The sequence below is a fragment of the Protopterus annectens genome, chromosome 5.part0, assembly GCF_019279795.1.
Source record: "Protopterus annectens isolate FY-2018-M chromosome 5.part0, PAN1.0, whole genome shotgun sequence".
In the NCBI taxonomy this organism is placed as follows: Eukaryota; Metazoa; Chordata; order Ceratodontiformes; family Protopteridae; genus Protopterus; species Protopterus annectens.
The window spans coordinates 346,716,020-346,731,209 of NC_056735.1; the positions used below are offsets into that span (position 1 = coordinate 346,716,020).

Sequence of the window (15,190 nt, forward strand, 5' to 3'; positions counted from 1 at the left end):
ATTAGAAATCTGTGAGCACAACAGTACGGAAGGTACTAACAGACTTAATCACCTGGGTACTTGGCTTGATTCCCTCTCTAAACTTCTCTCCACCTTGGCAACACAAAGAAAAAGGTCAACTACCCTTATATGTTGAACCAATAAACTCTTCCCCTTTCTTTCCAAAGCTACCAGAGCCACCATAGGGAAGGACAGTCTTCTTTCCTGACTGGAATCTGTCTTTTTCTCGAGTTGCTTCTGCTTCAAAATGAAACTTCACAAATTCACACAATTGCCAATAAAATGCATTGATTAATTACCTTCTTCCCAAACATGAACAGTACAGGAAGATCATGGAAACTGTGATGGCAGATGGCATGGCATCCATTAAGTTTTTATTATTATTATTAATCTCCATAGCTTTATTTTCACTCCTATATCAGTCTTATAGTTCCAGTTATTGATTTTAATTTCATACTTAACAACTATGTCTTTTTCCAGTGTTTAGTCTGATTCTTTTAACAGTCTGCCCCTTAAGCAATCATTTATTATGCTAGAAACTGTTCTACCTCTTATTAAGGTATCACAGTTGCCCAAATTCATAATCATGTGCACTGTGTCTCTGCTGAAGAACATATTCATGAATATTTTCTTTGACCTTGGCTCGAACCCTGCGGTATAGCAAGATAAAGCCCCAAAAGCACACCATAGTTAGCAGGATGGGAGCTGGAGGGACAGTATGGGGGAGGGGTGGGAGTAAGTAGCAAATGCCATTTTGCTTATTTGGGGCCAGGGAGGTGGCTGGATTCACTACATTGGTACTTCCATACTTCTTAGTGGTGCAGCAATTAGCCGGGAGACTGTGCATGTGAGGGGAGCATATACAAGTCTCGTGAAGGGCAGCATTCATGGAATGCACAAGCTGCGACATGGAAGTGAGTTAGGGTAGTCCACAGGATATGCAGAATGGCCTGCTCACCATCACCAGCACTCAACTGTTGCCACCACTGGGGAATGAATTTGTTGACTAGGCTGGCCAGATGTGGACTGAATGTGCCAAAGGGCTCTTATTATGGTCAGTGAAAAGCCTGGCTGTTGTCCTGTTGGAGAATCAAATGGGCCAGTGTGGTGCAGGAAGATGACTGTACTGAGCTGATCCTTCAGGCACTTAAAAACAATATTTGTTCCCGTGATTTCTTGTGAAATGTAAATGCCTTACATAGGGCAGGTATATCTTTGGCTTGCAGTATGCCTGGAATTTATATTTTGGTACTGTCTCTTGTTTCAGAGAAAAAAGTTTTAAATATTTTATTGGCTTCCTTGTTCATGATATGAACTAAATGGGAATATTTGATGTTAACACGATTATCCTCAAGGCTGCTCACTATGAGCTACAGTTCAAATCTTTAAATCCAGGGATTCAATTCTTTGCCCAGGTTCCCCTGCAGCTTCAAAGCTGGTTGTATGGTCGCCATGTTAAGCCAAAAACTGATGGTTGAGTAAAGTGTACTGTGCTCTGTGAAAATATGTATTTTCAAACAGATTGTGGGTAAAAGACTCACTCACTGGGAAAAATAAACTTATTTCTGGCACTGTGGCATAAGTACTTTGTTCTGGCAGTGTCAAGTCTGCAATGGAAGAAAATGTATTAGTTAATGAATCAGACCTGCTTCTTCTGTGAGCCTTTACTCACATTACAGGTGATAAAAGACAAGACTCACATTCCAGCATACCTCTCTATTGTACAGATTTTCGCAAAAATGTCCAGACTTTCTCCTCAAGTTTTTTATGCGTTTTTCATAAAATTGTATTTTTTGGGCAAATTAATGGCAACTCTTTAAAGACTAAAGTTATAACATAATGACAGATATTTGAATTTCAGACTTCACACCCTTCAGAAAATTCATGCTCATCCAAAACCTGATATGTTATCAACTTTCTAAGTTTATGAGAGCAGTATTTATAAATTGTCCCTATTTTTGGGCCTTTGTCCAGATTTCTTTCTCTAAGATGTTTAAAGGTATGCATTCCAGACTACTTTCATACCAAATCACATGCTTAGTATTAGGCAAGCACTTAAGGACTTCAGCATTAAAGATCACTGAGTTTTCCACAATAAAAGTACAGTTGCAGAGAAAGACATTGTAAGAGTATGCTCAACAATGTATTAAGGTTGAAAGTAATTCTGCTACAAGTATGCAAAGTAAATAAGGTATAAAATAAAGCTTGCTTAAATGTAGAAATAGAGTTTAGCAATATGTGATTAACATCCATACTAAATGACAGTGGCTTGAAAAATAAGGAATTTGCTTAATGGACATGTTTTCCTACAGAATCAGCAAGAATGTATGCATTGTACACTGTCAGCAAGAAAGCTGACCTCTTACAGACTTAGCAAAAATGTAAAAAAACAGATGTATGCATTTCACATTGTCAGTAAGAAAGCTAACCTGCTTCCTTAAAGAATGGACAACAGGAAAGCAATTTGTACATGTTTCTATCATATGACACAGTTAACCAAGGAAGTTTGAATGGATATCCTTTATCAAGTCAGCAGTTGTGCATGTTTCCTTAAAAGACAATATCAGTATTATTTCTCTACAGGATGAAAACATTTTTTTTTGCAAACACCAGCAAACAGATGTTTTCATACAAAGACCAAAATAGAATACCAAAGAGAAAAACAGGATATAAAACCACTATAAAGAGACTATAGCAAATGAAATTGTTAGGAGAGGTATTTTGTACAGGAAAGTTATCATTTATGCTGAACGAGAAGTAAAAAGTGGTGCAGTGTAACTAAAGCTGCAACAATAGTTAATGTGGTTTGTTATAAAAAGTTATTTATTAATTACTGCTTTTAAAGTGACAGAGTTTGATGCTGCATCAGTGTACATTCAGCAAGTTTCTGTGGGCAGTAGACTGTAAATGCAGTTATAACTAGACTTTGGTTTCAGCAGAATCTAGCCAGCAAGACCTTAGTGTCTTAAGAAGACTTCGGTCCATCACAGTAAGCAGCACCTTGATAATTAGTTCTTCAATGGTGAGCTAGCCTGCATTCAAAAACAGAGAGAGTGGTAAGGCCTGCAGAGGGTCACATCAGTCAAATTGCAATAACTAACATTTGTACATATGTGTAAATCCTAAACAGAAATACTCCAGTTTATGCAGCTTGCAGCAGAAAAGATTCTCAGATGTCTGAATCCTGATTGAGCCTGTAGTGCAGGAAAGTCACAGTGCCATAAATTCTCCAAGAAAAGTGGACATCTACTTTTCACAGCAGCTCACTGCCTGCTATGTTTCACCAGCTTCTTGAGTTATTCCAAAAAATTTCCAGCCATCTGCAACAACAGCCTGATCACCTGTTTTCTTGCTAACTGGTAAGACCTTTTTCTGAGTCACATTTTTAGTATGGATGCTATTAGACAGAATTCAAGCAAATGTAAGCCAAGCTTTACTGTTAATGTAGCAGAACAACCAGATAAAATATGGAGTAAATTGCAATGTTGGTATACACAGCACATTAGTAAATGTAAAACCTTATTAGGGCAAGTTGACATACAGGTTTTATGTAAGTGGATTGTAACATTTGATTGGTATTTGCAACAAAAAAATGAAGTATATCATAATAAATGTTTATTGTGTGATTCAACAGAAACTGCATTTTGTGTGCCATGCCATAAAAAGTATTGCATGATATTGCTAAAAAATAGACTGTGAAGACAGACCTTTTCATGATAAAGAATTAGCTAAGGGTAGGTGTTCTCATTATATCCAGATGTAAAGCAGTTATGTCCTTTTAGTACATTAATCTCCAAATTACAACAACAGTCATATCTGTTATTGAAAGAATTCCCTGTAGATCTTGTGACACCCTTTAAAAATTATGTACAAGCGTGGAATTATGCCACGACTACACATACAGATGAGGACAGAAACCAGGCTTATGATAAATTGACAGAAGAATTTAATAAATTCTTAAAAGACAAACAAGGTGAGTTTAAAAAGTTCAGGAATGACATCCAAGACCTCTGTCAAAAGTGCATAGGAGCCCTGCAGTCAACAGAGGAATCTAATAACAGGTATCATACATCCCTTAAACAATTACAGGCAGAAATGACAGACCTTAAACAGCGTTTGAAGGAAAAGGAAGAAGAATTAGATGAATTAAGAGAGACTAACCTACAAAATACTGTCTTGATATCCCAGTTTAAGGAAGAGTTAAAAAATACAAAACCAGTCCAAATGATAGAACAGGGACAGGGAACCACTACAGATTTATATACACAGTCTAGGTTATTACAGAGTTTACCACAGTGGAATGCTAAAAAAGGCCTATTTTATAACATGCTCCCAATTGAAGAATGGGTGGCATATACAGCAGGATCTGGTATATGCACAGATGCATTACTTAGATGTTTCTGGATTTTCATTCCCAAATATTTTAAAACTTTCATTCAGTTAAACAAAACACTTATTAGTACTACAGTAAAGTAGAGCGTATGACTGCCATTCTCGTAGCATAGTCAAAAGGTACACAAATCAGTTCTAGTGCATAAAAATCAAATGAAAATAGTTAATAATAAAAATCTCAAGTCACAAGACTGACATGTATTTCTTTTCATATAAAGTACATCTGTTAAAATGCACAAGAGAAAAGGAAGACAACAGCAAATGTAAATATAAACACGTGCTAGTTAAGCTAATATCTATTTTATTTTTTACAATTTTTTTTATAATTGTATAGTAACACCACACCAAACAGTTAAAGTTCTGTTAGACAATTTTGAAATGAATAAAATCACAGATGGTATTAGTCAAGCAGTCTTTGTAAAATGAATGGCAGATCACGTAAATAAATAATAAAATACTATAATCCATGTTAGAAAAATATGTAAGCTAATTGAAAAATAATGTTTATTTATGTAGTATAAATGCATAGTTATGCAAATCACAAATACTTATTATAATTCTAAGTGTTTTATAACTGCATTTTGCTGTCAAATTGCAAGTGTATTAACAGATGATTAAAGGAAAAATGCTAAAAGGGTTAACTATGGTCTACAGAGTCTGAAATGTGAGCTCAGACCTTCTCAGACTGGATAAATAGTTACAGGAAATATTGAGCAGATAAGGTAAAAAACAAGACTGATTGCTAAGATAAGTGACCTGAGTTTTTCTAAAAACTTATTGTTATTAAAACACAATTGTTAAATGTTCACATGTAACACCATTTGGTAATTGTAATAAAACGTCACAATTGTGCATACATGTCACTGATAATCTGTTTGTAGACTGATAGCTAGATAAGTGGCCTGAGTTTTTCTAAAACGTCACAATTGTGCATACATGTCACTGATAATCTGTTTGTAGGTAAAGTAAAAAACCTCAGTTACATCAAGTACAGCCAGCAGATGGGCCATAATATACATACAGTTCAAATCAATTATGCAGGAGGGTAAACAGCAAAAACTTTATAAAAAATTATCAAATCAGGTAAAAGTTCATAGTTTGTTAGTAACCTAATAAAGCAAATGTATAACTAAACTGTTGGACTGGCATACATTCTATTTTCACAGCATAAAGCAAATAAATAATACTGCAGTACTACAGGGGGAGGGGTACTTTCTCGGTTTTACATTTTACACTGACTGTGTGAACAGTATTGCAAAAGGGTCTAAAGTAAAGCTACAGGAAGAAATAAGATCTCATTCCTTCTTGACAATACTCTTTCAGGGGGAGGGGAAAACAGGTATTAGTGTATTAGAAATATAGAAGGGTTTGGTAATGTGCAGCTGAAGTTGCGCACTTAGGATGTTCTTTATACTATTTTATATGTTTATGGATAAACAGTCACTAAACAACATACTTAGGCACTTGTAGGACTTGTATCTCAACTATGGGCTGGAGCTACAGAGAAGCTGATGTAACAGCTAGATTCCTTGGTCAGTTGAGAGATGCAGAGGGGTAGCCAGACACTTAGGAACTTGAAGGACTTGTATCTCACTTTGGGCTGAAGCTAAAGAGAAGCCAATGTATCAGCTAGGTTCCTTGGTCAGCAGAGAGCTGCAGGGGTAGCCGGGCACCTAGAGAGACAAACAGAAAGGAAAACAGAGGGAAGTTAATGGTACAGTAGACTTTTGGGGAGGCAGGATAATAGAAGGGAATAGCTTGCAAGTTGATTATAAGACAGAAAAAAAGTAATAAGTTAGTGTGTGTAGAGTACAGTACAGTCACAAATGGGCAGGGAAAGGAAGACGTAGGCAGTAAAACATGTACATAATGCAAAAATATAGTCACAACTCTTATTATGCATTTTCTAGTTACACATAGATGAGCCACTATTACTACTACAGTTTTTATGAACTGGTGATTTAACAAAGAACCATTAACATCATCCTGAGTTTATGTAACAGCTATGCTAAAGTGAGGGATTCTAAAGGAAACTGTGTAGTTGGAAATATTCATTAAGTTAGGGGCTAGATGTTAGCCAAAGCAGCAGGGTGCACCAAAAAATACATATGGCACTAAAATAAGCCTCCAATAAGTAGTTGGAAACATTCAGTAATTTAAGAGCTAGATGTTAGCCAAGGCAGCAGGGTCCGCCAAAAAAAAATGTATAAAGCATTAAAAGAAAAACCTCCAATATAATCTATAAGGCCTGAAACAAACATCCGTTTCTTATTATGCTTATTACAGGGACCTGCACTTAGCGACCATCGCTTGTGCTTTAAGGTAGCGCACTGAGTATGCAAGGATACAGTAGTACTGGGTCTGTCTAACTACCTGTAGTGAACAAATATTCAGCAGTAAACATGACTGCAAGTCACAGAGCATCAATCAGTATGTGATAACAGCAAAGTAACAGCGAGATACAGCATTCAAACTCTGGTGAACATGAAATGCACAGCAGTTGCATTTCAGATAACACTATTAGGTCTACATAACCATTTACATCATGAACATGGTGAACATAAATTGCACCGCAGTCGCATCTACAGATAACACAACCAGGTCTTCATAACAATGCCGCAACAGTTCAAGATTGCATCCTGAAGTCAATATGCCAATTCATGAGATCGTAATGCTTACTCTAACATTTATTTTATAACATCTTTAACTACTACTTTAACAACTTTAGCACATCTTCTGTGCCTCAGTAGCTTGGGATACAGTCCTTTGCTGGGCTCATGCCACTGTATCCTGCCTTTTTGACTTACAACACATATCAGAGGGCTTCAGCTGTCTTACAGTGGAGCATCTAGCAAACCTTCCTTCCAGGTAGAACAAGACAGCATTAGATGCTCACTGTGATATTCTCACAGCTGATTCCTCCATTACCTAGCCACTAATCAAGTCAAACATCTGGGTCGTAGTCAGGGCTGTATTACTTTATGCAACTGAGCTATCAGGGATGACCTCTGTTTGATGTAATGATGGGTGTGGTATAGAGTTTTTACAAAGTAATGCAGATGTCATAATATAACTACTCATATGGCTTGTATTTTTTTCCAGTATAGCAAGTATTCATTTATTTAATTTTCCATTGAGAACTTTCACTGAAATATTTGTTTACATATGTGCTTAGGCAGTATATAGTTTGTACTAAAATAGGCCATCTTGTCTATATTATACAGTTTGATGAGGCTACATATGAAATTGTAAGTTTGGAAATGTATATTTGACTGGTTTACCTAAATAAATTGGTGATTAATGCACAAGTAATAGTTTATGTTCTTTGCCAACTGACTTGATCCCTCCTACTTCTGATTGTCTAGGCCAGACATTTTACACAGATAGCAGGATACTGGATAACACAGATTTTTCCTCTTGTTAAATAAAAATGTATGACATAAGTTATCAGCAATCTTTACCTGAGATCTAGCAGTGTCACTTTGCTAAAAATGCCCCTGAGCAAGGTCTCTGGGAAATTAAGTGCCTTGTTAAGAAATAGCCATGGGTGGCCGCGGTGGTGCAGCAGTTAGCATTGCCGCCTCACAGCAAGAGGTTCTCCGGTTCGATTCTCGGCTGGGGTGCCTTCTGTGCAGAGCCTGCATGTCTTCCCTGTGGTCGCGTGGGTTTCCTCCGGGTGCTCCGGTTTCCTCCCACATCCCAAAGACATGCAGTAGGTGGATTGGACACTCTAAATTGGCATTAGATGTGAGTGTGTACGTGTGTGCGTGCCTTCTGTGGAAGGTTGGGTGCCGGGCTGGCAACTCGACACCGTAAAACTCCACTATCAATTATGAGCTGTGGCGACCCCTAACCGGGAAAAGCTGAAAGAAGAAGAAGTTAAGAAATAGCCTTATTACCCTTTCAAATTTATTTTCAACATTTACACAAAAAAGATAATATCAAGTAGGTTTGATTTTAGAGTTTTTTTCCCCTAATAAAAGAATATACAATTTTTATGTTGCTTTGGGTCTTCCTGTCAGGCATGAAACAACACTAGTCAAAATTAAATCAGCAAGGAAATATTTATCTCTGGCAAAGACAGTGGCAGAACCATTGTGGTCTGTATTCGGAAGTGATTTAGGTCTAAGTCTATAGGATGAAGTGGAGAAATGTTCTTTATGATACTTCTGCTGTTTGACCATTAATACTGGTAGTCTGTTACAAATTGTTTGGCATTGATCCATAATGATTGACTGAAAATAAGCCAATTTTCTTTTAAATGGTCACCCTCTTAGATGTATGTAATGGGGGTCTAGTCCATTAGTAAAGTACAGCAGTATATTGCAGTATCTTTATGCTAAGATGCTGTGAGTTGGAGTGGAGTATAATGTTGCTTGTAGATGTTCATTTAGCATTGACAAGTTAAGGAGGAAAGACGTTATGGAGCATTTACATATCTCCATCTCTTGGCTGTTAACTATCCACTTTTTATGCAGAGAGCATTTTAAGCTTTCTTAATGAAAAAACAACAAGGCTTGTCTAAAAGACACACTTTGTTGGAGAATTTACAAATCACAATAACATGAAGTAACTTTCTGAATACATCAGCAAATTCTGAAGTTTTTTTTACATCTTTTTTTTGTTTTCACTGATGAGGCTGTACCTGAGCCTATTGCATCCCATCTGTTTACTTGACAACTGCTTGCAGCTGAGTACTCATTTCTGTTCTAGAACTCAGTCAGAATAGCACACCTGTTTCTAAATATAATTTCTCCAGGTTGGTATGACTTCAAAGGGTCAAGGGTGTGGAGTGTCAAGACATCATAGGATGCAGAGGTCTTGTCCCCTTGCAAAAATGCTGTTTTATTCGGTTTGTCATTTTCTAAATCAGTAGCACAGTTTTTGTTAGTAAGTAGGTGGCAGCAAGTCTAGGATATTTCAGCAGTTGGTTCTCAAGCTCATGTAATATTTCATTTGATATTAGTCTGTCTGTTTCCCCTTAGACATTATGTATTGAAGTTGCACTGATTTTGTAAAAATGCTTTCTTTGTAACATAATGTCTGTTTCATAGCAGCACATTATAATATCCAACCGAACTGAAGAATGCCTTGCCCTAGCTCTAGGCTTCCATGGATTGACTGGGTTAATTGCCTTGCTTTAATGACAAATTTGTAATGTAAAGTAGACTTGCATCTCCATCTGCTCATTATTGAAACTGATCACCACAAGGCCATTTTTGTACATACGCAAGCAAATAAATCATTTTCTGTTTATATATATCAGAAAATTAAAGAAATTGATTAATAAACGATTATAATTCTTTTTCAGAGCATACCACATCACAGCCTGGGGAGTTCCGTTTTGTCTTTCCTGTCTCCCTCTCTTTGGCGATTACTATGGTCCAGCTGGTGCATGGTGGTAAGTATCTGCACATTACAGTGCCATTTATCCTAATGCCATTCGTCAAAGTTCCGTAATTTGTTTGTACTTCAGTAGGTAAGTAAAAACAGAGAAATACCTGTATTCACCCTTGCATTTCAGATTTAGTATGCATTACAGTAATGCTTACATCTCCAGTGAAACACAGAGCGTGAGTATCTATTTGTATGTTTTATAAAGAAGGAACACAGAAATTATGCAGAGGTAAACTAACTGATTCCAAAGTGTGCACAGGTGGTATCCAGCAACACCTCTACCCCTAAAAAATCTTAGTCTCTTTTACTGACTGGCATAACTACACTGCTTTCACAGGGAATTTTGGATGTGCTTTCTAGCACATGTAATAGGATTGCACATTTTGCTGTGGATGCAGTCACTGATACCCAGTACTTCAGGGCACATTCTAAATCCATATGATTTACATTAGATAAATTAGATAACAGGTTTGAATTCATTCAGCTTTGTCAAGGACACAAGTGTTTCTTTTCTTTGTGGAATAATTTAGAGAGCTGAAATACTCTGATGAGATCTGCCATTTTCCTTCTTTTAGAAAGCCATGTGCTTCGGTCAGAAATATGGCATAGACATTAATGCCAATAGCTGCTAACTGAAATTTGCTGCCTCTGGAAATGAGATTTTTCCCACCTCTGGTGCTTTCTAGAAACCCCAAACTCCTAGATGTTCTCAAAAACGATATCATTCCTACCTTCACTGTGAGAAAGCATAAATTCTCCCTGAATTCACTGTTTACACCACATGGCCTATTTTTGGGTTATGGACATTGCTGAGGCATGCGTAGTTCTGCAGAATCAGATTTTGCCCAAAACAATTCAGCTGAAAAGAGCTAACACCTTGATATAATTGTATATACTGTTACGACTGATGTTCTACTCCCTTGTTATAATTGTATATATTTATATGACTGATGTTCCACTGTAACTCTTCCATAAAATCCTTGTAGTACACAAACTGCCTGGATTATGCACCAAAATGTGGTGAAAGATAAAGATGTTAAGGATTTCAGTAGCTTGAGATCCAGTATTTACAGTGATTATGGGTGCTTAACAAGGATAAGGAAGTTGTAAGTGCTGTTAAGAGTGTGTCTCTCACTAGGGGCTAACAGCAGACAGTGCAGGATGGCAAAAAACAGTGGTAGAAGATAAAACAGTGTTTAAAAGTTGTTAGGACTTCCTTCTGCTACATAAACAGAAAATGTGGTAGATGAAAGTGTCTAACAGCTTTTAAAAACTGCTTTACCTTCTGCCAAAGGCGCAGTTTGTTTCTGCCAGGTGTACCTCTCCCTGATAATGGTGAACATCCCTAATTATGAATTATATGTTTGCCCGGTTTATTCTTCATAATTCTTTTTAAACACCTTTATTAAAGTATCACTTAAAACAAACCATATTAACATTTTTTTTCCATTTACATACATTATACATTACATGTGATTTCTTTCTTTATAGCAACTCTCTTTCAGTCCAACATTACATAAATTGCTCTATTCCTGCCTTATCATAAACCTCACTCCTCTTCCTGAAAATTATTCTGCATGTATTTTTCCCACAAATTTCATTTATTTCTGTGTAATATGTTTCTTCTGTTTTCTAGAAAATCCCTCTTACAGTTCTTTTATTTCTATTACAAGACTCAATATTTCAAATACTGTTGCTTTAGATTTTGATTTCCATTTTCTAGTAATTGTGTTTTTTGGCAGCCAACAGAATTAAACATAAGGCCTTACTATTTCTAGGCAATTCACATCCTAGGTCCCAGCTCTAAAGAATCATTTCCTTAGTTACAGCCATTTGATTCCCAAATATTTCTTACAGGGTACTCTGTAAGGAAATTATAAAACCTTCCAATACATTACATTGCCAAAAGCATATTCCAAGTTACCCCTTTCTCCCCATCACATCTCCAACATTTGCTATTTACCTGAGGAAAATTTCTTTGAAGTCTGCTTGGGGTATAAAAATATCTATGCAAACACTTCCATATGAAAATGCTAAACCTTCTGGACTTTGTTGCACACCTAGGAGCCATACATGCTTCCTCACGTTGTTTCCTTGTAAATAGCTTTTCCAATCTCTCTTCCCAATCTTTTCTAACCTCCTTTGTTTGATTCTGTTAGTTATCATGCAATGTTTTATATGCCCTGTAAAGATAGGTGACGGTTGCCAGCCTAGATAGATAGAATTTTGTAGCTAATTCTGTCATTTGTAAATATTAATGTAAGCCACAAGCTTGTTCTCTTAAATGTGAAAAGATTGTATTGGATGTTGAACTGAAAAAAATGGAACAACAGTGCACTGTGCTGTAAGAAAGCTGATAAGTCAAGCAATTTGAAATTCTTTGATCTAAAACATGATGCTGAGATGTCTAGAAGGAGGCATTCTGCCTATTGTTTTGATACCAGAGTTAATGGCTAGAATTTACATGTATAATTTCTTTTATTGCTCTGGTTTCCTGACCAGCTGCACGATCAAAAGGGCTATTAACCTCTGAGTTTTTGTTAACCTGGGAACCAGAAAGAAATGATGTAATCTGAACTGAATCAGTGGTACTGTGTTATCAATTTAAGGACAGAAAGAATGAGGACATGTAGCATTTGTCTTGAGTATATCCAACTCACCAGCACTCTGCCTGTGTTCTATATGTAAGTTTATTTTAGATCTGTGTTTTCTCTTAAATATAGCTAGGAATTAGGAAGATTGGATTAGTTTTTTTTCTGTATTGATGTCAGAACTTTTCTACTGTATTATTTTAAGTATTTCTCTGTGATCTCTGAACCCTTGACTAGTACTGTGTTGTAAGAAGTATTGTCTTGTGTTTGTATTATTTATTATTAAATATTTTTAAGCCTTTCAGCTGTGGCTGTTTTTTTGTAGAGATAATTTAAGCTCTAGAGTACATTGTATATATATATATATATATATATATATATATATATATATATATAGTGATACTGCACCAAGCCACTCCAAATAAGCCTTGACTGTTCAGTTGCACTTACCATTTGGATAATAATATTGCACATTATAATTGGACACCCTTTTATAAGGGCTTTTTTAGTAGCTGAAAATATTAGTGGGTGGTGGCAAGTGGTACTACTGTATAGTCTGGGTAAAAGGGGCACAGCTGGAAAACCTGTGCCAGCCTTCCCCAGGAATGTCTGTGTGGTTGTATATAACTCTTATCTCAAAGTGTGTGTGTGTCAGCTACTTGGGCAGGGATATGAAGCACTGGTTGGACAGAGAGGGTGCTGGAGGTTTTAGCTTGCCCATTAGGCTGAGATCTGCACCATGGGGAGTCTTATTAGGGATCTGGAGAGAAAGGGAGAAACCAGCCCCAGACTGACTGTGATCTCTGTGTGCTCTTAAAGGAAATTGTACTTTACTGTGTGTGTATTTATCATCCCATATGTGGACACCCCTCACTAGTGTTATTGGTGAGGATTGAGGCTCCTTGATTTCTGGGCCAGTGCACGGGTGTCATATGCCCTACAAATTATCCCTTTTTTAACAGCAGCTGTGTATTGGATTTGACTAAAAAAATTACCAGAGCTGGTCTTTTATTTATAACTCCACTTTCCCTATAATCCGATATCATTCCCTGGTAGGGAAGACAGTCTCTGACTTGCAGTCCAAACTTCTTTTTGGCCTCATCTCACTCCATTACCTTTCCCTCTCTAGTTATTTGCTCCCAATACCTTGGTTCCTTTTCCAATTTTCAGCAATAAATTCCAGTCCCCTCTTGCCTATTTGCTGTACCCTTACTTGCAGTCATCCCTATTGGTAAAATCTTTTTTCTCCATTCCTGTGTTGGCTTAGTTCACAGAACACTTTCTGCAACTTTATGAATATAATTATTTGACATTTGTTGACCTGGAAAGTCCGACTGAGTAAGAGCTCTTTTCCAGTGGAGGCCCAGGGAGAAAAGCTTCATATGAGTAAACATCATAAAATTGAAAAAAAAAAAAAAAAAAAAAATATATATATATATATATATATATTTTTTTTTTTTTAATACATTGTTATATTGGCAAACCTGGAGGAGAGAGGTAGTGAGATGGAAAGAGAGAGAGTCTAGAAAACAATTGGGGGGGGGGTCTATGTAGTAAAGTGATGGGGAGTTTAAGTAACAGTGTCAGGAAGAGCAGTAGGAAGAAGGAAAATGTTAGAGGTGGTAAGTAGAACAAAACTATAGTGTAGAGATGAGGGAAGTTGTGAAGAGTTAGAAGTAAGTGAGGTTGGCATAGAGTGAGCAAGGGATAGTCAGGGAGGGTTTTTACAAAGACATGTCCAAGAGTTAAAGAGGTGTTCTTTGAGAGCTTTTTTGAATTCATGTGTGTGTGTGGTATTTTGTGGGTAGCGATGGGAAGCTTGTTCCAGGTGAGGGCTGTAGTATAGTTGCATGTATTTTGGCCTATTGATCTTTTAGGCTTGTATATGTCTAAGAGTAGTTGTTCAGAGCTCCTTAGGTTTCTAGTTGGTGTGTGAAGAGAGATAAGTGAGGAGATGTTTGGGCAGGAGTAAGGCTTATTTAGAATGTTATGAATGATAAGTAGCTGAGAGTATAGTACCTGATGTGGGAACTCTAACCAATTTGAACCTTTAAGTGAGTTACAGTGATGAGAAGAATAAGTCTGGTTAGCTGCAAACTTGGCAGTTTTGTTGTAGGTGGCTTCAAGTTTATGTAGTAGTCCTGACTGCAGGTTAGTTAGGATTTGTGAACCATAGAGAAGGCTTGGTAGAAGGTAGGCATAGGTGTAGGCAAGAGAGGTGTGAGAGTCATTGGTAAGGAATTTTCTGTTTCTTTAGAGTAGACCACGTTTTTGGTGGGTTTTCTTTATACAGTGTTGAACATGTAGATCAAATTTATGTTGATCATGTATGATGGTGCCTAGAAGATTAGTGTGGGATTCAACATTCATGACAATGTTGTTAAGAAATGTTAAGGAGAAGTTGATTTGTGGTGGTTGAATAAGTTTGGGAGATATAGTAGGAGTTTGGTCTTCTTAGGACTGAGAATTGGTTGTTAGTAAGCCATTTTTCAGCTGAGTTAAAGATGTTTTGAGTGAGTGTGTGCAGGTCAGAGATGGTGTTGGAGGTTGTTATGATAGCAGAATCATCTGCGTATTGAATGAGGGTAGACTGAGGACAGGATGTAAAGAGATTATTGGTAAAGATATTGAACAGTAAAGGAATATTCTGCATGTTTTTTATTCTCTTTAAAGATCTGCTTATAACATCCCACTTCCTCCTTATTTCTTGAACACTCTCCCCATGCTTCATAATCATCCCTTTCCATGTTGAATTATAACCTTCTGCTTGTGTTATGTATATGAACATTAACTGTGTAGCTCTAAAATAT

At 36.8% G+C, this 15,190-nt stretch overlaps 1 protein-coding gene across 3 annotated transcripts in view; it reads left to right on the forward strand.

Annotated features, from left to right (window-relative positions):
* The window catches only part of LOC122802621 (cyclic AMP receptor-like protein A), a 3,720,933-nt gene that overhangs the window by 2,456,864 nt on the left and 1,248,879 nt on the right, over positions 1-15,190 (forward strand). For all 3 annotated transcript variants that reach the window (XM_044072312.1, XM_044072313.1, XR_006364962.1), the window contains one exon: positions 9,704-9,793. In XM_044072312.1, coding sequence (XP_043928247.1) covers positions 9,704-9,793 — 90 coding nt within the window. The remainder of the gene's footprint in view (positions 1-9,703; positions 9,794-15,190) is intronic.